Here is a 22,782-nt window from a genome sequence, read left to right as displayed (position 1 = left end):
CTCCCTCTTCACTCTCCTCACCAACTCAACCTCTCTCTCTCTCCCCCCTCTGCGGCTCTATCTGCTGGCGCTGCAGTGAATCTCTCCCCCGCTGTCAGAAACCGTAAAGTCAGACAGCCGGTGGTCGGTATCTGACCGTTAAAAGTCAGAAACCCCGTTTAAACATCGTCGTTATCTGACCGTGTCGGCCCGTTTACGGACCTTTAAATTATCCTTCCGGCAGCTGAAGACCCCGTGGCGGCAAAATGGTAGGAAAATCTGTTCCTGATTTTTGAAATTATTATGTCAAACCTCATTTCGTAAAAACAGCTTCTCCTTCGACTGCACTGTTAGCTTCAGGCTAACCTGCTCGCTGCTGCTAGCCACCATTAGCACAGCGCTGACATTAAAAAAACGTAACGTTTGAGGCAGTTTATTTATAACTGTATTGGGTTTTTTTATTGTCTTATTGATGCTTTTCACAATTGAAATACTGCCACATATCTACGTTTGAAGTAACTTCAATATATGGATTTGTGGAGTATGGTCATGAAGCTAGCTTGAGAGGAAATAGAGAGGTACTATGAAGGTTTTGCTAGCAGGCTAGCTAGCTGGAGGTGCGTCAAGTGCGCAACAAATTAACACCGGAAGTGTCGTATTATTGTCACCAAAATAAAAGCTTTTCATTTGTTCATTCCGAAAATTAAAAGATTGGCTTTTTCATAAATTAACATGGTCTGCACCTAATTATTATTGATATTGCAGTTAGATTATTTGATGTATGGTTGTAAGTGGTCTAAAATAGTCTTCATTACTTTATATTGTCCACCAGCTTATAATTAAGATAGATTTGACTTACATTCGTATGAAATGGAGAATTGCTTATGTCTGCTTTTAGGAGCAGATAATGTTTTGGAATTTTAGTTTTTAATAATGACTGAAATATTGTCAAATTTTAGGGTTGTATAATTTTAGTGATTATATTTATTGATGAACATAGTAAAAATGGCTATAACTGTATCTCAGCAGTCCAAAGCAATTCCTAAAAAATGCCAAACAATCCAAATTTCCAACACAATCTTAAACAATAAAGAAAAGAGCAAATTGTTATGTTTTATAAATCTTGAATTTGCAATTAAATTCTGATTTCTCTACGTAGTGATTACAAGAGAAAGTCTGTGGAACTTTTGTTTTTTGAAATGCTCTTTAACAAGGTGGCAGAATTTATTTTTTTCAGACCGTTTTTTCCCCTCCATTTTGATTTGCGTCAGATCATAATGAAGCAGTGCTCCAAGGGTAGTATTTATCATTTGGTTGATAAAATACTTAAGAAGCCCATTCTATACAAAACATCAGCAGAACCATCTGAAAAGTTAATGTCTTAACATTTGGTAGTGCAATATGTAGGTGATAGCATAATGATTGCCAGTTTTCTCCTACTTATGACAGTTTTATTTTGAAAATATTGGCCGGAAGTACTGTATTGTCTTATATTAGAAACGATAGATTTTCTGTCGGAGGTCTATGACGGTGTTTGAATCAAACTGTCACCTGCCACTGACAGGATTTTTGAGGTTTATTTTAGCTGCCCTACATTCAGACCATCCTCTTGTTAAATAATTTTCTACAAAGTTAAGTGATGTGATGTTTGAACTAAAAATAAAAAGCAAACTGATTAACAGCTGAGAGCTATGACAGGCCAGACAACCCCCAAATTAAAGCAAAACCATTAATGCAAAATTTTAATTTATTATTAATTTCAAATTAATCCTTTAATCCTTAATCACTGATGTATTTTAATTTATTTGTGCTTAGAATTAATCATTTTTAGTCAGGCTTTAGAGGAGAGGTAGATTAGATGAAACAGACATGTCTGTATGGATTTAAACCAAAGACGTCAAGTGGTCTGCTTCTACATCCTGAAAGGTTCCTGTGATGCCTTGCTGTACAGTTTAAGCTTTAAACTAAGCTGCATAAAATGAAGCTGGAAAATTAAGTCAAAAATACCAGAAGCTGCAGTTCCTCTGGTGTCCACTTGAGGCTGTCTCCAGCAGTGAGTCAGTCCCCATAGAGCCCCATGTTAAACTTTACAGCAGAAATAAACATGTTTACAGCCTGGTACAAAAAACAGTTTGGGTCTCTATAGCTCATTTCTGTCTTCATGACAACTGTACGGGGAGAATCTTTATGCAGCTCACGTGTTTACGCCTCGTGCAGGGAGTCAGACTGTTGTTGGTTTTCTTTTGTTGAGAACACATTGGTCATCACAGATGGGAAGACCGCTGTTTTTTAATTACCTGGCTCGTGCACCTGCTGCTAGCTCTCCCGCATAAGTTTTCTACCTTTGACTGGCTCTAGTCTTAACTTATTTTAGTCTAATAAATAAACAACTATCCGCTATCAGCTTTCTGTCATGATGTTCAATAACTGTGTAGCCTTTTAACACAAAAATAACCTTATTCTGTGGGAGACACACAACAGAAACATTGTCATTAACAATCTAAGCAGCTAATGAATTAGCCATTGACATAACTTGACATAACTCTCAAGCTCCTCCCTCTCTTCCAAATATGGTCACTTCTGGCTCCAGAAAAGCAAGATGGTGACAGGTGGCCAAAATACCAAACTCCAGCTTAAACACGGCAGGCCACAAACCAATGGGTGACGTCACTGTGGCTGTGTCCACTTTTTATATGCACTCTATGGTTTGATCTCTCCACTGAACACAATGGAGTAGTCGAGGTATAGAAGCTGGGATGTGCTGATCCAGAAGCACTTGTGATGTAATGACACCTTTTTTGGATTTATAGTGTATAAATGCTGGCCGATAGGACAGTTGCATACTGTATTTGCTGTAATCAGGTGTTTTTGTGTGATTTTCCCCTGGTGAACATTATGCTTGAGAGTTAAAATCTTAATGTGGGTTAAAATTGGATTGATGGATCGAGGATTGTGTGGACATGAGCAAGAATACGCCCACACTGAGCCAGCCGAATTTGGAAAACATCTTTTTTCTCTCCTCTCAGGCCCTCCACACACACTGAGCTGCTGGGTTTCATACTGAAAAGCTGCTTCCAAAAAATGGTGCGCACATTTGAAAATGCTGATCTCATGTTTTAGTGTGGATGAAGGAAAAAGAAACATTTAGAGCAAACACGAAAAGATGTTTGGAGAAGAAAGGCAACATGCTGTCTCTAACACTACGGTTGTTGCTCTGGATTGATTGATATCTTTATTTCAAACATGTTAATAAAATAATATAGACAAAAAAAAGACAAAAATAACAGTTAAAATATGGAGAGTAACAATTTCTTCTGCAAAATGTACCCAAAGCAAACGGTACATGTCTGAAAAGGAGAAAGATGAAGGATGCGCTTCTTTATTCATCTCCCTTATCGAGTTTTAACCATCACATACGCACGTTTTAAGGACAGTTAGTTATTAAAGCCCACACATACACCCAGTGTCAAAAGCAAAGAAAAGAACAACAACGATGATGATTTTTAATTCATTTCCTTTTGATTTTATTTCTCCTGGATGAACCATGATATTTTATTTGTTAATATCTATTTAATTATTGCAGCTTTTTAAATAATGACTGTTCGCCTGATGAACAAGTTATCAGAGAAACAAGCTGAGCTAAAGTTAGCAGCAGCTAGGCTAACAGCCCGGAAGCCTCGCTGAAGAGCATCAGAGAAACACTGAGTTTTAATCCCCGCTCTGTTTGTTTAGAAGAGGAGGACACCTCTGCAGATAAATCAGCTCCTGGTTAAACCTTTTGAAAGAACTCTGAAGGAAGCTGACCTAAAACGAGCGACGAGAAACAACCCTGCAGAAGTCCTGCTGAAGCGTGTGGAAGAAACAGTGACTTTTAACGTGGAACTGCTTTATTCAGTGTTTTTACAGGTTTTAAACATGTAAGAGCAGGAGACCTGTGTGGATACGTTCAGCAGTAAAACCTCATGACGAGGAACACTGAAGGGTCATTTTGAGACTCTGTTTGATAAGTTGTAGCTGCTTGTCACGCTAAAGAAAAACAAATACACCACCTTCGAGTCGACTCGGGGTCCTCTCGACTGAGGAATCGAATCATCAAAAAATGTATCAAAATTCAAACAATCCTGCAGATAAACTGGGCCAAGGTGGGGTTAAGGTACATAAAATACTTCCATGTGTTAATGAAGGCGGGCTGAGTGATTGACAGCATGTATGATGGTATGATGGTATATGTAAACACGCTTCTATTAGCAGCTGCACAGCGTCTGAGTTGATGTTGTCTCAGTGGAGCTTGAACGTGATTGACAAGAACAAATTCCTAACAGAAAAAACTTCTTTATGTTAAAACACTAATAATGACACCTGCGCTGTTGTCCGGATGGAAGCTGCAGTTTCATACGACCTGTTTTTGGCCCATAATAGGAACCTATAAATAGCACCATATAATGGCTTTAATGCATTTGTGTCATTAAGGAAAAGCACTGTGATTCATATTTATGTTGTTATTGCAACATGAGTTTAATACTGGCTGGTTGTTGATGGATATCAGCGGAGCAAAGCATCCACTGAACGCACAGACGGAGGCGGAGAGGGTGTCGAAGCTGCAGTATAAGTGAGGCAGAAATAAAAACTGCTACAGACCCTGAACCGAAGCACTACAGAGGAGGTTTTTTTTCTGGTTATTGATGTTCTGTTTACTTTCACCAACACAGAAACAGGAACTAAAACCTGAATGTAGAGCATGATATTTGTGCGTACGTTTACCATGAATTTGACTCTTTTTCACACTTCATCTGTGTTCTCGTCTACTGCTGCCTCGATCAGTTAATTAGTTTGTGTAATTGTGTCCATTTGTTTTTTGGAAATGTTTAAATACAACAGGATGTTTTTGTAGGCTGACACAGAAAGAAAATAACAGATAGAGGCAGAAGGTAGACCAGCAGCTCCTGTGTTCGGCAAAGCAAAATTAGTGTTTTAGTCAATGAGGTTTGGTTGCTTTGAAAAGAGAAATGTAAAGGCTGTTTCTGTTTTTAAAAATAGAGTATCTTACCTCAACACAAAGGTCTGTCTCTGTAGGGATCCTTTCTGTGATGTAACAATCTGAGCCTGTCGGTGGAAACAACAAGAACTTTGGTCGGTCTAGAATAACATTGCAGCCATTACAGCCTGTTTCACTGCTGCCGGCTGAAGACATCTCCTGCAAGAATTCCTAAACACTTTGTACCCATCAGTAGGGCTGGCACGGTAGCCGCATGATAACAATACTGAGGTTATGTGACGCCAACCGCAGGTCGGACCCAGTGACCGTCATCAGCACTTTGTTTTGTTTTTAGTATCATAGACCAGTGATGTTGCTAGGTACGCGTCCTGCGTCCCTGACGCATTCAAATCTAACAGGATCCATGAGTCCCAGGGATGCACCTCATCTTTGGATACAGAACGATACATTGATCTACAAACTCATTTATCAATCACAGTAAACGCAAAAGAAACTGAGTTGTCAGAGCTCCGCTGTTTCAACCCTCTACACGTCTAATAGTCTCGAGACGTGCTTATTTAGCCGCTACAGCATCAACTAGCCCGTCGCCACGGATTCATATCAACAATTAAGGATACGAACTTCGTAGGGGTTAATAAACTTGTCGATGTCATGTCGTTCATATCGACGCACTGTGATGTAAAAAAAACCACAAAACATACTTCAGCAGCGGGCTGGGGTGGCGGTTAACTGCTGAACTGCAAGGGGGCCTAGTGTTTCCCCGCAGTTAGAAACATTCAGTACCACGACAGCTCTGTTAGTCATTCACACCCCAAATTATTTCTAAAAACGGGGTCCAGGTTTAAAATACTGTAAAACTGTTAAAACCGTTTTAATATTTAAAATATTTTGTTTGTGGAAAATAAAATCAACAACCTAAAACTAGTCCATGTAAAGGTTAAATCTAAATGTTTTTCCTTTTTGTTTTTAAAAAACTATCCTTTAATTTCTCCACTAACAGGAATCACAAGACAACAATCTTTTTCAAGCTCATTATAAAGTAACATAATAATAAAAAACACAATATTTAATGATCCCAGGTTTAAAATACCAGATTTAATCTAGAATATAATCCGACCAATAATTAATAATGAAATGAGTTGTTGACCTTGATTACTTAGAATTATGTTTTGACTTTGGTGAATCTCTTTAATCATTTCCTGTTCATAAAAGGTGGTAAAAACCTGCAGGAACTACATTTGGCAATGAAAAAGAACAAATCACATTTTACAACAGAGCAAATATATTTATATATATATATACATATAGTGAGCGGTGTTAAACAGAAAGAGCTCGTCAGGCCTCAGATTACCTTATGGGTTTTATGTTCTGTAGGGCAGTTTAAACCTCACGTATTACTCGGTAATGTGCCTCAGAGTTAATGTGGCTCTGCTACTAGCTGAGAAGGAAAGCTGCAGCCCCGTTCGAGCAGCCTGGTTTCTGTAAGTCCTCGAGAGATGAGACGAGGCAAATCAAGGCGGCACGTTGGCCTCGTTTTCAGAGTCCAGATCATTCTGTCGCTCATGCATAATGAAGACCAACGATTAGCCAGGAACAGGACACAGAAAAGTTCACTTCATCTTTTCTTTTCACATTCAAGTCGAGTGCAGACTGTTCACAAGGTTTCTGCCTGAAGAAGTGTAGTTAAAGTGGGATTTATTTTAATGTAGTGACAGGCTTCTGGCTCCTCTCCACATGTTAAAAAAGCCATCTCCTCATATGAAAGAGAGACACTGGAGACCGCCGCCCTGCTCTGCTCTCTTGTAGAAAAACTGTTTGATTTTCCTTTTTAGTTTTTTATTAGGTTTCTAAATCTGGAGCACTATTTTTACTTCCAATCTTCTCTCTTTTTCAGGGAAATGAAGCCAGTTACGCCCTGGACATGTGCTCGCACTGTAAGTATCCACAAAAGTCACTATACCACATGGCATCAGAAGACACAGTGTTAATATCTGAAGTTACAAACATTCACTGCTTCCCTGACTGTTTAATATCCTCGTTTAAAGTGAATTATTTTCAGGTTAGGCATGCACCATTTTGAAGGCGACCTTCCTTTTACTTTTTATTAGATGCATTTTCTGAGCTCCAGTGATGTTTGTCATGTAAAGCTGTGTTCAGGCTAAAAGCAAAGTACATTTCTGTCTCTTTTCACTCCTGAAAGTTTGACTGCGGGATCATCTGCACTAATTTGCTTTGGTTAAACAGAACCAGCTAAGTGTCGTCCTTTTAAATCGGTTGGGACTAAATTCATCCAAAGGTGCGCCCAGCTTAGCTACCTTCACCAAACCCTCCATGAACTGAGGCTGGATGAACTCTCCTGCTGCTTCCAGCTCCTTCAGGCTGACCAGTGCCCAGTGTGCTGAGCTGTTAGCTCGGATCAGTACCAGGATTTCTCTGATGGACACCAACTATCGGCGTCCTGTTTCAGCTGTGGAGCGCCTGTCCATCTGTCTCTGCTGAGTGGCAGTTCCACTGTATCTGGAGAGTCACACGTGGGCTGAGATCTGTCTCACTACAGCGCTATGAAGCCACAACAAACAGATGTTACTGAGATTTAATGACAATAAACAGGCTGAGAGGATGCTGAGAGAACTACATCAGGAGGCAGGGTTGTACACAGGCTGAGTTCACGGTTTGTGCGATTTGAATGGAGTTTGGTTGGACCACTTCAGTTGAAACCTCAGGATGTCAGGAGAATCTCAGCGCTGATCGGCAAAACACAAGAATTTTATGCTCTGGTTAAAATAAGTGAAACTCACAGTGGTGAAGGTGACACATGTTTGCAGCTAATTCATGTTTAATCTCGTCCTTGCACTGGATTTGGATTTATACGTCACTCACAATATTCACGCTGCTTTTTGTCTGAACACAACTTTTAGGACGCTTAATACAAAACATTTTTGACGTGCAGAAACAAACAGACACAGTTAAAATGTTTCAGGGATGCACCGATGCATCGGCAGACATCGGCCCATGTAGCCGATGTTTTTATTATTTAACTGCTTTAATTGTGCCGTGAATTTAATTGTAACATGAAAGTATTTTTGTTTTCAGAAAGATCTTTTGAGGCAGATTATTTTTATGTGAAAGATGTTTAAATAAGAAGATGTGTTGGGAATTGAAAGATTGAATTCATGCTTTCTCAAAGAGTGTGATGAAGGCCTGAATGACTTTACTTATATAAATACAGTTTATTTTGGCCCCTTGTCCAGATGAGGGTATTAATAATTACAAAAATTACAGTTATTGAAAAAAACATCGGCAGCGGCCATCAGCAAAATTGTTGTTTCAATCATATCTGATTCTCAACCGGTGCAGCCCTAGTTTGTTTTAAGAATTAGTCTTTGTTTTGTCAAATGCATCAGTGAGTAACATTTGTACCAAGTCTCAGCTGGCATAAAACACTGTTTGAAATAGACTCAGACTCTGGGTCTGTTTGTATCTGACTAAAAGAAACCCGGTGCTCTTCTTCAGTGATGCACAGGTGTGGATAATCGTTAACAGAAGTGAATAGCATGGATCGTGAATGTAGGGGGAATACTCAGACGTGTTCACACTGAGTTTGTCTGTGATGGATGTGAACATCACCACATGCTGCACCTTCTTCTGCGGGCCTCTTACGGCAGTCTGACCCAGACACTCTGAGGCTAAAAATGCCTCATCGCTCTGTAAAGGTCAGTGTCAGGGCTGCTGGGAAAACCTCGTTTATTTTTAGTCCCGGCAATATCCCTTTTTTAATTAGTTGGTCGCCTTGCTCTGACCCCCCCCCCCCACCCCACCCCACCCCACCCCACCCCACCCCACCTCCGGAGAGGAAAGCCTGCTGCTTGATTAGAAAATAAAGACTGTAAAGTCTGGACCTACTTTCTTCAGTAGCACCCCCCTCAGGAAGACGGAAGTGTAAGCTGAACTTGGGTGTCAAAATTGCGTCGAGCTTTCTGAGTGGGTGTGAGTCCTAACGAGCTGTTAATAAAAGGTGTCAGGAGCAGGAGGGACCCAGCAGGGGAGATTTATGACCTGAGCTCGGCCTCTGCCTCCAAACCTTCTCTTTAATGTTGTGGTGAGGAAAGATGATACCAAATGTTTGGTTTCTGTGAGCAAGACCAGGCCCTGTGTTGTGACTGAGGAAGCGGTTCACACGGGGGCCTTGATTTTGGGGTTACAGGAACTCACACAAGCAGCTCTCACCAAAACTCAGCACTCAGTTTTGGTGAGAGGTGTTGGGAGAACTTGGGGAGACATGAGTAAGCACGATTCAGTCTGGCTGTGTTGCGTTTCCCAAATCAACTGACGGACTTCAGGGATATTTATGGGAGTTCCAGATGCTCCCACGCCTCGACTCCCTCCCTTCTTTTCTTTCAGGAGCAGCAGTTTGAGGCAGCTGCTTCAATCAGATTGGACGTAAATATGTTTCTTTTCTGTTGTCTTGACCAGGTTTTATAGACGTGAGATATATTCAATTGGTGAAAAAACCCCATGAAGGTTGTATGTGTGCTAAAGTTCGTCACTGTGGTCTGTTATCTTGCAGTCCCTTCCTCTAGTCATTGCATACCGCTCCAATTAAATCATAAAACAATCTGATAAATGCTTTGGAGAGGGAGAGAGCCAGCTTGTGCGGAGTCCAGACTCCAGTCACTGCTGACGCGGCAAGCTCAGGCTGCTCTGTGCCGGACACAACCCTGCACATGTTGGCTGTGTGACATACAATAGCATCCTGAATGATAACTGGAAATATGTGCGAGAATGTCCGGCAATATCCGGCAATACAAGTGCTAGACTTTCGGAAAGTAATACCCACAATCCTGCAGAAGTATGGGAAGAGTTCCTCTGTGAAGGAGCAGTCAGGAGTGGAGGAGAAGGAGTAGGTAAGAGCTGCAGAGTCTACGTCATAGAAGGAGACCAGACCCTCCTCATAATCCACGACCAGCCCCACCTTCTGAGACTTCAGAGAGACGGACTAAAGGGTCATCAAGAGCTTCATCCTCATTTCCTTTTCTCAAACATAGAGACCAATAACCCTCCCAGGACTAAGGTTTCCTTCTGATGCACTCTCTGGCCGCTCCTGAATCCCATTCTGTCTCTCCATGAACCTGAACCTCGTGAGATTATTGTGAAACACCTGCTTTTAAAGACCGATCAGTACAGAGAAGAATCCCCTCAACAACAGGGCTGTGTGGTGCTTTGTTTGGCAGCAGTGCAGTAACTTTGGCCTCATTGTTCCTTCTTCTTGTGCTCCATCTAGTGGTCGTTTGGTGTCATAACACCAGTTAGAGGTCCAGTGGAGGCCTGTTGTTGCTGCTGCAGTGTAGCAGGGACTCCTGTAGGAGTGGTCCGACATGAGTCAGGCTGTATGGTCTCCAGACCTCCGAACATTTTTTGTTGGAGTCCTTTAGAGAGACTATAAAATACCACGTGTTGTCAGTCTTGACTTTCTGCTTGGAACCGTGACGTCAACATACCACCGACTGAATATAAAGATGGACGACACGTCTCCTCATCCTCTCGTACAACAGTGAAGCCAAATCAGCCAATTCATTTAAAATTGTAGAGGTTTATTCCAAGGACAGAAAAGTTACTGACAGAGCTCTCAAGTCTCCATCAGTACATTTATTATTAGAAATGTTCAAAGTTCTTTCTGTGCACATGTGACCTCTTGCCCCCGTTGCCTTACAAGTTGAGCTTTAAAACAAAACCAGGATTTAATATTTTTCAGTGGAAGGCCCTATTTGAACATGAGAGAAAAGGTAGGTTATGTTTCTGTATGGGTGAAATATGAGAACCTGGAAAGAGCAGCAGTCTGTCCACATGATCAGGCCTGCTGCTCAAGAAGTTTACTTTAAGTCTTTATTTTAGAGTAACATCTGATAATAATCAATCTTAACTACAGGTACATAAAAAAAGAAAATTGGCCAAAGTACATTTTTATTTAAAGTCATTAAAATGAATCTTGTCATCATTGTTGTCTTGTACAGTCTTCTCTTTGGAACTGAAATTAAAGTCTTGAGTTTTAAATCGTTTTACACAGAAACTTCCAACATAAAATTCAGGTTTAGACGAAATGGGATGAAGTGAATCCATCAAATCAGTGTTTTATCTGTACGCAATCTGAACAATGAAGTTTAAATGCATCAACACAGAAACAGATTCTGTCGATAATAAGATGTAAAATGAAGAGCCACTACTTATGTACACGTTCTGTTAAATTCATACATGGCCTAAAGAGATTATTTTACACAGACAGGAGAGATGATCAGAGGGGCAGAGTTTCTACCTTTGTGATTAAGACCAGGACTGAAGTATGGGAAGAGTTTCTCTGTGAAGGAGCAGTCAGTGAAGGAGTAGATCAGAGCTGCAGAGTCTACGTCACAGAAGGAGACCAGACCCTCCTCATAATCCACAAACACCCCCACCTTCTCAGGCGGAGACTTCAGAGAGAGACGGACTGCAGGGTCAGCACACGCTTCATATACATTTCCATTCCTCAAATATATACACCAGATACCATCCTGAGGTCTCAGTGTGATGCCTCCCTTCCTGTTGATCGACTCTCTGGCCACTCCTAAATCCCAGTCAGTCTTTCCTTTAACCTGAACCTTGAAGTAAAATCTGCCTGAAGAGAAACTCTGCTTTGCTAACACAAAGCCATATTTAGAAAATCTCTCTGGATTGTCTGGAAGCTTCTTCCACACATCACCATGATGAACTCGTTTTCCATCATCAGACAGGATGAGCGATGGATGTGCTGTATCAGGATCAAGAGTCACATCCGCTGCATACTGCTGGACCCTCTTCAGCTCAGCATCCAGCAGCTTCTTCATCTCTTCCCTGAGTGTCTCCTCCAGCTGAGCCACAGCTCTCACCACAGTCCCCTCATATGACTTTGGGCTGAAGGTGACCTCTGTCCAGTCTTTGGGTGGTGGCTCGTTGATGTTTAGGGACTGGACTCTCTGGAGAAGATGGAGGTGGTCTTCAGAGCGTGAGAGTCGCTCCACCTCCGAGCTTCTCTTCTTCAGCTCAGAGATTTCCTGCTCCAGCTCCTTGATGAAAGCTTGGGCCTGTTTTTCTCTTGTTTCCTGCTTCTCTTTGATCGTGTCCATGAGCTCGGCCTGGCCTCTCTCAACAGACTCCTTCAGAGCGGTGAAGACTCGAACACCTTCTGCTATCTCTCTGTCTGCATCTTCCTTACTGAGGTCGGCTGAGCGTTTGACCTCGTCAATCTTCAGGTGTCTCTTCTGGATCATCTGCTGAATGTCAGCCTCTGTCTTCCCCAGCTCGGCCTTCTTCTCTTCATATTCTTCCTTCAGAGGAACAAACTCATGTGTCCTGTGGTCTAAAACAGAGCAGAGCACGCAGACACACGTCTGGTCGGTCTTACAGAACAGCTCCAGAGGTTTATCGTGCTTCATACACATCCTGTCCTCCAGGTCCTCCACAGGGTCGATCAGCTGATGTCGTTTCAGACGTGAAGCTGTCAGGTGAGGCTCCAGGTGAGTCTCACAGTAGGAGGCCAGACAATCTAAGCAGGACTTCAGGGCCTTCAGTTTGGTTCCAGTGCAGACGTCACAGAGAACTTCTCCTGGTTTGGACACTTGTTGCTCTGAGCTGCTGCTGCCGGCTTCCTGTTGAGCTTTGTCTCTGAACTGAGCGACCATCTCAGAGATGAAGGTGTTGACGTGCAGCTCAGGTCTGGTGTTGAAAACCTTCTTACACATTGGACACAGGTACTGGACGCTGGTGTTCCAGTGTTCAGTGATGCAGTTTTTGCAGAAGTTGTGTCCACATGACGTGGAGACAGGATCAGTGAACACATCCAGACAGATGGAGCACAGAAACTGGTCTTCAGATAACTGATAGTTTGCAGCAGCCATATCTACACATGTAGAGAGAACAAAGAACAGAGTTGATTTAAAACACACAATTATTTGTTGACAAAGAGGGAGATGTCATTACTGTTCTCTGAAGTATTATTTGACCTAATCACCACATCAGAGTCCTCACATAAGGAATCACTAAGCTGTGAACTAAGTTAGAATTAGAAATAAAGTGTTTTGACTTGAACTTTCAGAGCTGTGAGCATCAACACACAATTTAACCACATTGGCTGCTCAAGCTAGGTATACTAGCATATTTGTCCTTTCATGTTGTGCACAACAATTTTTATTGCAGAGATTTCCCAACAAAGCCGGTTTACTTTTTATATCCTTCTGCTTTCTTCAAAGTAAAAGCCTCATGCTGGTTCTCTGGTGGAAAGCTTTTATTGTGAAACAGCCAGAGGAAGTGGAACGTAATGTGACGTTAGGAAGCTATCAGTAAACAGTAATACAACAACATGATAGAGTCACAAGTCACTGCCGTCCTGAGAACTGACACACAGAGTTTGTTTAAAGGAGTTAAAGTGGGCTAATGTGCAGTTGGCAGGTGGACAAACAGCCGCAGTTAAACTTGAATCAGTTTGACAGGTATGACATGAAAGGAGAGTAACTTCCTGTCTGAGTGGAGCTGGATTTTTGTGTCAGTCCTGGTTGTTGAAAGTGTAAATCTCCTCAGCTGTACTCACCGGTGTTTCACAGAGACTCTGCTGTGTGGTTGAGAAAGATCTGATGAACTCAGCTTGAATTTTCTTCCAGAGAAAAGCAGAGAGTTGTCCTGACTGCTGCGTGGCTGCTGTTCTGTTTCAGACGTTCACTTTCATTTCTGCAGAGTGACGTTGAAGCTCCGCCTCTCTCAGGTGTTGCTCCGCCTCTAACTGCAGCTCTGTTGGTGTCAGGTTTTGTTTCCTCCCTCTGTTACACGAGATTATTGTGAAATATCTGCTTGTAACGACAGATATGACCCGAGAAGAATCTAAATAAACTGCTTCTGTTGTTTGTGCAAGATATGACAACTGAGATCATAAAGCATCACAGTGTCAGGAGTGTTTGGTGTCGCAGTAGAACAGTGACTTAGATCATTTTGTCCTTCGTGTTGTGCTCCATCTAGTGGTCATTCTCTGTCATAACACTAGTTAGTCTGAGGTTCAAGGTTCAAGGTTCAAGGTTGTCTTTATTGTCCCAATTAAAAAACCACACAAGCACACAAGTCATTTAAAAAGCCAGAACGTGTTAATAAAATAAAATAAATTATCAACTAAATAAAAATATCAATGAAAATATGAAAAGTAAACCTTTACAACAATCTCATCTGCAAAATGAACACAAAGCAAACGGACGTATTTATTCCTTCCTCTTATCTACTTTTAACGACCTTAACGAACCCACGTTTCAGGGACACTTACAGTTTCTGAAACCCAAATGTACAGTCAGTGTCCAACACAAAGAAAAGAGAGAGAAAATGATTAATTTAACTTTTTAAATTAAATGAATCTTAATTTAAACCTTAATTATTGTTGGATGTGACCCTCAGACAGATTATACAATACCACGTGTAGTCAGTCTCACGGTGCTTTCACACCTGACAGCTTTGGTCCAGACTTTCAGACTTCACCCTGAAAGTTTGGGCAGGTGAGAACTCGCATTCAGACTCTGCTGTGGACCAGCCATGGTGCACCAGAGAAGACGGGACAGTCTGGTTCAATTCAGGTGAGAACATAATCAGATTTCGAGTTCGACGTAACACAGGAAGAAAACCAAACACAGTGCATTATGGGTTGGTAACGGGTGCTGACACTTGCAGAGACAGACACGCAGCCAGGCAGCGAGATGAGGACAGACGTGGGGGAGCGACGAGGTGAGGGTCTGATAGAAATATGGGCTGAGCAAACAATTTCACAGAACACGGAAGAAATCAACCTGTTCAGGGAAAAACTGAAGGAGAGTGGAACTGATCGAACGGCGGAACAATGTTGGAAAAAAGAAAACCTCATAACAACGAATAACAAAACATTAAAGTCGTGATCCTCTCTCTTCTTGTTCTCTTGGGAGTTTTCCCAAGTGGAAATTCTGACCAATCAGAGAGCAGTTTCCTCGTGCATCAAAACTTTTGCTCCTCTGGTAAAAGCTGCCGCGTGATCTCAAACCAAACAACAATCTGGTCTCTGGTCAGATATCACACACGAACTTTAGGTGTATGAACTCTTGAAACAAGAAGATCAACCTACAGAATAGAACAATTATATTATTATTGTCAGTGTCTTACCTGCAAAAAGATGGCTTGTTGCATACTTGATTCTGATTGGTCGATTCAGGCACTCTACAGTCTGTTATTTGTGTATAGCAGACCACTGCTGTGAGTAACAGACCGTTATCACTGAAGCAGTTCAGATCAGAGACTCTGGAGGACCACGTCCATCATATCAATGCAGAGAACATTCAGTCTGATCACTTTGGGAAAAAGAAAAAGGCAGAGACATGAAAACACAAAGAAGCAGACGACAGAAGAAATGAAAGACACACAGGAAGTAAACTCCTCACTGAACAGGGACGCTGGAGGTTTAAGGGACTATTTTGTGTATAATAAGTGTGAAAATGAAAAGCTAGCAGGTCATCAGTTCAGAAAATAATCTGTCACCTTCTCAGGGATCGTTTCTGATACAATGAGCCGTCTGCCCTGATCGGTGAGGTTAAATAAAACAGTTGGTTTCATGGTTAGATATGTGATGTATAGCTGTCATCATTCATTCACTACATTCCAAACTCCTGTAGAGTTTTAACTATTTGAAGAGACGTGCTTAATCATCTCGACGCAGCACGCCCCCCTGCCTCCAGCGCGTCTCGCTGATTCACGGTGATCAGCAGAGTGATTAGTGTTGAAAGAGGTGTCACATGACCCGGTGTCGGGGCTTAGAGCGCGGCACCAGGAGGTCCCGCAGCACAAGGTTCAACTATACTGGCTGACAGCAGCTCGCACAAACCATGGCCAGTACGGAGAAGAAACCAGGTAAGTTTGGTGGTGTTGTGCGGGGAAACGTTCTCTACTGACAGAACAGGAGACGGGTGGACCACAGGTGTTTGTACTGCACTGCGTCTGAGAAATGTCAAACATTCGTCTCCTCCTGTGACTGCTGAAACTTTGTCACTTTAAGTCTCTTGTAACTCTCTCTCTCTCTCTGTCTTTGTTTTTCAGTTGATGCTGATGAGATTAAGAGGCTAGGAAAGAGATTTAAGAAACTCGACCTAGATAACTCCGGGTCCCTGAGCGTGGAGGAGTTTATGTCTCTACCGGAGCTCCAGCAGAATCCCCTGGTGCAGCGAGTCATCGACATATTCGACACCGACGGGAACGGAGAGGTGGACTTCAAAGGTAAATAAATGACGCAACAGGCCGCCCCCCCTCACTGTGATACCTCCTGTGTTATCAATCTAAACAGGTTTTACCTTTATCATGCGATAAGTTATACCACAAACGCAGGGTGTTTTATGTTCACATGTACGATTGAAAATTAACAATCCTACTTTTTGTTCTTTGGTCCTTTAAGTCTCTTTTCTGCTAATAAAACAAAACCTCTGTCCTACTTTCACCACACTTAGTAAAGAAAACAGGTGGGGCCACATGCTGAATAAACCTTACAAACAAACATGCGGGTCACAGGTAGGTTATTATTTATTGATAGGACAGCTGAAGAGAGACAGGACACACTGGGAGGAGAGAGTGGGGGATGACATGCAGCAAGGGGGCGAGGGCGAGAGTCGAACTGCGGCTGCTGCGTCGACGACTTCAGCCTCTGTATTGTTGCGCCTGCTCCACCACTGAGCTAAACCAGCGCCCCAGCCTGCTGGTGATTTTTGAAATGTAATCTCGCCATCTCCTACTACCTGTGTCATGCAACGTCGCGCTGTACGGTCGCTGCAGTAAAGTTAACAGTCTGCAGCACGTTCTGTTCGTTAACAGAGTGCTTATGTAGCCACAGCGTGAACCAGCACCGGGACCAGGTGAAGCTCATAACAGGAAGACACTCACTCAAAAGCCCCCTCTTATAGCTGAGCGTCTGCCTCCATCATCCCGCAGACATGATACCTGACAGCAGCAACTTCATGTGCAGGTTTACGGGCAGGTGACACACAGAGTCTGCAGCAGCAGTGCTCTGCCGAAGAGCTGCACGAATGTGACATCAGACGGACTTTTCTAGTAGATTAGTGAGAAACGGAGAGATTTCGTTTCATCAAGCCACAACAAAGTATCAGCGTGACGTGTTGTTGCTGACATCACACATCCTGCGATGTGACTACACGTGAGCTCATCACATATTAAAGCTGGCTGGTGCCATAAAAGATGTGTTTTAAAGGCCTTTTGGTCCATCTTAGTTAAATCTGTAGAAGTGCTGCACGAGATGTTGTTTCAGCATGGATATCGCTCTGTGCACATGTGCAGTAGTAACACCGCAGGATGTTCGACACTTCCCAGAAGGCAAATTAACTCAGAAGTGTCGGGTAACAACTTTTCTGCTGCTTGACACAAAAGGAAAAATCGCAGGCTTATTTACGAGGAACACCTGAACTGAGCGCTGTGTAGCCGAGCCTGTGAGTCTGCTGCACAGCGCCATCAGTGAAGCTGTGGCTTCATACTGTGTGTAGTAGGGCTGCACCTTAGTGCAAAAAAACATTGAGGTATCTTGTATTTTTATGATATGTATTGCAGTAGGAAACAATACAGGACATGTCTCCAGATACATGCAGTTTATGTTCATGATAAGTCCATTATTTTCATGTATGTTCACGTCTGACAAACTTCAGCCCTCCAAGCAACAGCAACACGTTTCGTAATAAAATGTACAAACTTTACAAGCAACAAGCAGCCGGGAAGATACAACAGGTGTTGTTTAGGACGTGGATCAGCCTTGTTTCAGTAGTTTAAGTTCCCCGTCTATCACTGCCCGTCGACTCTCTCAGAGCCACGTCGTGCATGTGCTACAAGTGCAGCCACACACAACGCACAGCTCAACAACAATACATCCATCAGCCTTATGATACAGACTTAGCCTTACAAAAAACCATTACGACCTCTTTTCAAATAGCATTTATCATGTAGCAACAGGTTTGTTATCTTACCTGCATGTTTTCTGTGGTTTTGCAGAGTTCATCGAAGGCGTCTCCCAGTTCAGCGTCAAAGGTGACAAGGAGCAGAAGCTGCGCTGTAAGTTTCCCAAACACATCTTCAGACTGTTTCTGACTCTGAATCCTTCAAGTCGTGTTTGTCGACAAATCTCAAGTAAACTTCTGTCAAATCTGCTGTTTAATTAAAATTACTTAGTTTTTACCAGTTTTAATGATCTTAACTTTAAGTATAAAACATGCAGCCACTGTATCCTGACATTAAGCTAGCTCTGACGGTACGCTCACTCTGCTACCGCTGCTAGCATGCTCATAAGGAAATTAGGGGTTAGCATGTTATACTGGAAGCATATCTGTTTGGGAAAAGCTGAGCGTGTAAGTGGGGGGGCAGAGAACAGTTCGCTCTAAGAAAACAACAGAACGAATGTACAGCTCAGGCTGTGTGTAAAATAATGAGGCTGACTCCTCAACACTCCGGACGTGCTCCGTGTCTTGCTTGCTGCTGGTGTGTTAAAGTGACGGGGGTTAGCCCCATAGCCTCCCCTGTGCTTTCTGAGTACAGTCAGGACGCTGATACAACGTTAACCTGCTGCATGAAAAACGTCTTTAGTGTGAGCACAGCCTGAAGCCTCACACGTATACACTGATCTTTATTGTCCTCCTCTCTCTGACCTCAGTTGCCTTCAGGATCTACGACATGGACAAAGACGGCTACATATCCAACGGGGAGCTCTTCCAGGTCCTCAAGATGATGGTGGGAAACAACCTGAAGGACACCCAACTGCAACAGATCGTCGACAAAACCATCATCAACGCAGACAAAGACGGGGACGGCAGGATATCCTTCGAGGAGTTCTGTGCGGTGAGTGTCCCACCTCAGCGCCATAACCACGCTACGCCCATCTCTCCAGTGCGAGGTGTAAACAAACAGCGCGTGCTTCACGTACACACACACACACACGGCGCTGTTCCGCCCTGCCTGCTCCGCTGTTTACACTGTTACTCCTCTGTTATACCTCTGTGTCGGCTCAGAGGCAGAACGACTTCGCCCCACCATCCTGCCTCCGTGTGCTTTAAATTTAAGACGAGACGTAACAGAGGCGAAATAATCCTGCCTTAAAGTGGAAGTGTGAAAGGGGCCAGAGACAGAGACAGAAAGAGAGAGGGGAGGTATCGTACCAGAATGCCTGAAGGCGGTTTTCAGTGCTGCAGCAGCACGTGTGCAGCGGTCCGTACGAAGCTCTAACTGTACGCTGCAAAGAGAATCAGGAATTTCTGCGACCGACACACAAATCCGGCGGGCAGGTTCAGCAGACGAACGTTAAGTCCACCTCGACTCTCGCTTCTCAACTGGCTAGTCGGACTGTAAACAATGCAGCACTCAGAAAAGGAAGTCTTGTCTGGAAGTCGTTTATCTCTAATCGCTGGCCGCCCCGCTCGCTCACAGAGGCGTTATCGCCGATCGGTTCAGGTATTGATGAGCAGGCAACTGTGGCAGCGTCTGCAGAGATTGGTCGCGTGTAGCACTACATCTGATGTTTGACAAAACCAAGATGATGTCATTCTCTGACCTCACTTCCTGTCGTCTCCTGCAGGTCGTCGGTGGATTAGACATTCACAAAAAGATGGTGGTGGACGTCTGACAACTTCCTGTTTCCTGGGTTTACTGAAGTTCTGCTTGAAGACGTCGTCCAGCTAAACACTCTGTTTGTTTTCAACAGGAGTATTTCTCTGTGAAAAATCCCCTCCTCACCCTCTCCTCACCCCTCCTCACCCCTCCTCCCCTTCCTCACCCCCTCCCCCGAGCCCTCTGAAGCCAAACTCTCACCAAGTATTATCGAACAGGAACTCTCAGTGACTCGACGTCGCACTTTAACAGCGGACGGACGGCTTTTTAACGCAGAGCGGCGGTTTCAGTTTGGTGGAGGAAAGCTGGAGTGTGTGTGTGTGTGTGTGTGTGTGTGTGTGTGTGTGTGTGTGTCTTTGAGCGTGTGTGTGTGTGTGTGTGTTCTGTATGTTTTACTGGTTTTTCAAGGTATGTGGGTTTTTTATATTTATTTTGGTGTCATAGTTTTTGTTTTGAGAATCAGAGAAAGTCTATCTTAAAGTAAACTTTAGTGGACGAGTGTAGTTCGCCGTGACGTTACTTGATTTCAGAAACAGAGCATGAAGTGCCAACACAACATTTATTGACATGCAGTTGAATTACAGGTGAAATCTGTGTCTTTATTTTAGAGATGTAATCGTATTATTGAATGCATTTATCTTACTGGAGTGTTGCATTATTTACACTTGAAGATCAGCTTCGTTTTACAGTCACGTGTGGCGGATGGATTGTGCACTGCATGTTTTTAAACGACAGACTTCGGCTTACACGCAGGTAGTGACTAGTTTTCTGTTTTAGGCACTTTAGTGTCGTTAAGCACCGAGTCAAGTTTGTAGTGAACTCGTAGATGTTGACGTGAACATTATTTAGAAACTGGTAACAACTATTTATGTGACATGACAGCAGCAGCATTGCATCAGGGACGACGCCTGCAGAAACTCAGCTTTGGGTCAAAACATCAGAGTTTTTGCTTTTTGCATTCAGAAGAAAAAAAACAACTTTTCTGTACATTTAAAGAAAATGACATTTGGAAACGTGCAGAAATGTCTCCTGTTGAACACCTGCATGACACAATACAACCTGTAACGTTCGTTCAGACCCAAAGTAAAGGGATATCTTACACACAAAGTCGATGCAAAGAAGCAAATTAAACTGGCCAACGCAATCTTCGTCGTTCACAATGATTAGTTTAATGACTAATCGATTATCTTTGAGTCTGTTAAATAAATAAGCGACGCCTCCACCCGCTCAGAAACACAAAACTCTTAAATGTCAAAGAAAAGCAGCAAATCCTCAGTCAGGAGCTGAAACCGAGCCCGGAGCGTTTAACAAGTAGTCTGCCATTCATTTTCCTTTGATCTATTAATCATTGATGAAGTTAAATTATTAATTTGAGCGAGAAATTGGCTTGAAATTGTCCCAAAAGCTTAAAGATTCTCCAGATGGTGCATCAGTTAAACCAAACTCCATTCAAAAAACAGTCATTTTAAGGTGTTTGACCGTCTCAGACCTGACAAAGCATGAACTCTTTTAACAACCCTGCCTCCTGATGTAGTTCTCTCAGCATCCTCTCAGCCTGTTTATTGTCATTAAATCTCAGTAACATCTGTTTGTTGTGGCTTCATAGCACTGTAGTGAGACAGATCTCAGCCCACCTGTGACTTGCTAGATACAGTGAAACTGCCACTCAGCGGAGACAGATGGACAGGCGCTCCACAGCTGAACAGAACGCCGGTAGTTGGTGTCCATCAGAGAAATCCTGGTACTGATCCGAGCTCACAGCTCATCACACTGGGCACTGGTCAGCCTGAAGGAGCTGGAAGCAGCAGGAGAGTTCATCAGACACAGCTCAGGAGGAGGAGGGAGGTTAACCAGCTGTGTTTAGGTTTCGGACGTGTCTAGAGGGGTGACAGATTTGGGATTGGGTGTAAATCATTTCCCTTCACTTTTGGTCTGAACTCACCTTAAAGCCCTGATCGTTGAACAACATGCAGGCTCTTTTCGGCTGGAAAGACTCATTTACATTTTTAGTTTTTAATAGGCTGCACGTGTTTTTCCTCCTGTAAGATATCGTAACATGTTCGGAAAGAAAAACGTGCTTCATGTGTAGAGGAGCGGCAGAGTTAGCAGAGACAGGACTGTAAACAGGACAGAGAACCCGCAGCTCCTCCTGCTTTGAACACTCACACCTTTACACTCTTTGCAAAGCTGAGGAGGAGACAACCAAACGGCCGTCTGTCGGACTGAACGGTTTATTTACTGACGCGCTGCAAAAGACTTTTCTACCTGAAACGGACGACTTGTGATGTGTTTGCATGACGTGTGATCTGATCTCTTTTTTCTTCTGCCTGTCGCTGTTTGCATGTAGATCAGCTTTTACTGAAGCTCTTTTTTTCAAAGCTCGAGTTTACCAGGCTGGTCTCAAAGTTTAATGAAATGAGCGAAATGTCTTGCAGATGCAAACAATCTATCCTGTGCATGCAAGAGTATGTGATAGTATTACTGGTGAGCACTTGCACTGAAAAGATCCTTTTCTGTGAGGTAGAATATTTGACTTTTTATACTCTAAAATATGCATGTTTAATAGTTAGAATCATGGAAAATAGCTACTTTCAATATCCCTTAATCAAAGTTGTTTCTTTAGCTGTAATAGTTTCATATTTTAACCTGTGAAATGGTGTCAGGGTTGTGTTATTATCAGATATAATGTTATATAAAATGTGTTTCATGGTGAGGATAAGTAATCGACATATTTTCTCTTCTTTTGCATTTCAAAAGTTTTGGCTCATTTCATGAAATCGGGTGAGACCGTGTTGTTTACATGTTAATAATGATGATAAATAGAACATGAACATTTCAAGCACGTGGATGTTGCCAATAAATAGTTAAACATGGATCATGACTTCACTGAAACACTGTAATCTCTGCCGCACGCTCTGTGTTCTTTTCTTCCTGCTGGTTTATTTTCAGTTCGGTGCTGAAATGTTGGTTTAAAGGGACGACTTTTGTTGGATTCAGTCTTAGATTTTTACTCCTGTTTTCATCTCTGCTGCATCACTGAAACTTCATACATGAAAAATGAGAAATAAACTGTTTGAAAGTTGTTAAAAAGTCTGTAAACTTTTTGTCTCATTAAGGGATGCTCGGGGACAACACGATCCCTTTATCACAACATA

The 22,782-nt window shown here is 42.7% G+C and overlaps 2 protein-coding genes across 2 annotated transcripts; one reads left to right on the top strand and one right to left on the bottom strand.

Moving 5' to 3' along the window:
- The first annotated feature begins 19 nt into the window (after window positions 1–19).
- ppp3r1b (protein phosphatase 3 (formerly 2B), regulatory s1ubunit B, alpha isoform, b) lies at window positions 20–22,717 on the top strand. The gene is made up of 6 exons (XM_069665236.1): window positions 20–248; window positions 6,870–6,909; window positions 16,076–16,252; window positions 18,023–18,082; window positions 18,678–18,862; window positions 19,596–22,717. Exons 1-6 carry the CDS (start codon window positions 246–248, stop codon window positions 19,641–19,643), a joined length of 513 nt encoding a protein of 170 aa, XP_069521337.1. The 5' UTR covers window positions 20–245; the 3' UTR covers window positions 19,644–22,717.
- On the bottom strand, window positions 10,578–13,699 carry LOC138594219 (E3 ubiquitin-protein ligase TRIM21-like). The gene is made up of 2 exons (XM_069665235.1): window positions 13,572–13,699; window positions 10,578–12,884 (listed from the first exon to the last, which is right to left on the bottom strand). Exon 2 carries the CDS (start codon window positions 12,880–12,882, stop codon window positions 11,239–11,241), a length of 1,644 nt encoding a protein of 547 aa, XP_069521336.1. The 5' UTR covers window positions 12,883–12,884; window positions 13,572–13,699; the 3' UTR covers window positions 10,578–11,238.
- Window positions 22,718–22,782: the final 65 nt, after the last annotated feature.

Source organism: Semicossyphus pulcher, unplaced genomic scaffold (genome assembly GCF_022749685.1).
Source record: "Semicossyphus pulcher isolate SPU_LCO1_2020_fin unplaced genomic scaffold, fSemPul1.0.p SCAF_17, whole genome shotgun sequence".
NCBI lineage: Eukaryota > Metazoa > Chordata > Actinopteri > Labriformes > Labridae > Semicossyphus > Semicossyphus pulcher.
The sequence above is the reverse complement of the archived record's forward strand: the minus strand, read 5'-3'. Positions and strand labels throughout refer to the sequence as shown.

What these genes read in the sequence shown, in the direction of transcription:
- ppp3r1b (XM_069665236.1), top strand. An exon ending in CCTGGACATGTGCTCGCACT is followed by an intron (nt 6,910 to 16,075) that starts GTAAGTATCCAC and finishes TTTGTTTTTCAG; the next exon opens with TTGATGCTGATGAGATTAAG. An exon ending in CCTTCGAGGAGTTCTGTGCG is followed by an intron (nt 18,863 to 19,595) that starts GTGAGTGTCCCA and finishes CGTCTCCTGCAG; the next exon opens with GTCGTCGGTGGATTAGACAT.
- LOC138594219 (XM_069665235.1), bottom strand. Translation starts at nt 12,882, where the DNA reads ATGGCTGCTGCAAACTATCAGTTATCTGAAGACCAGTTTCTGTGCTCC.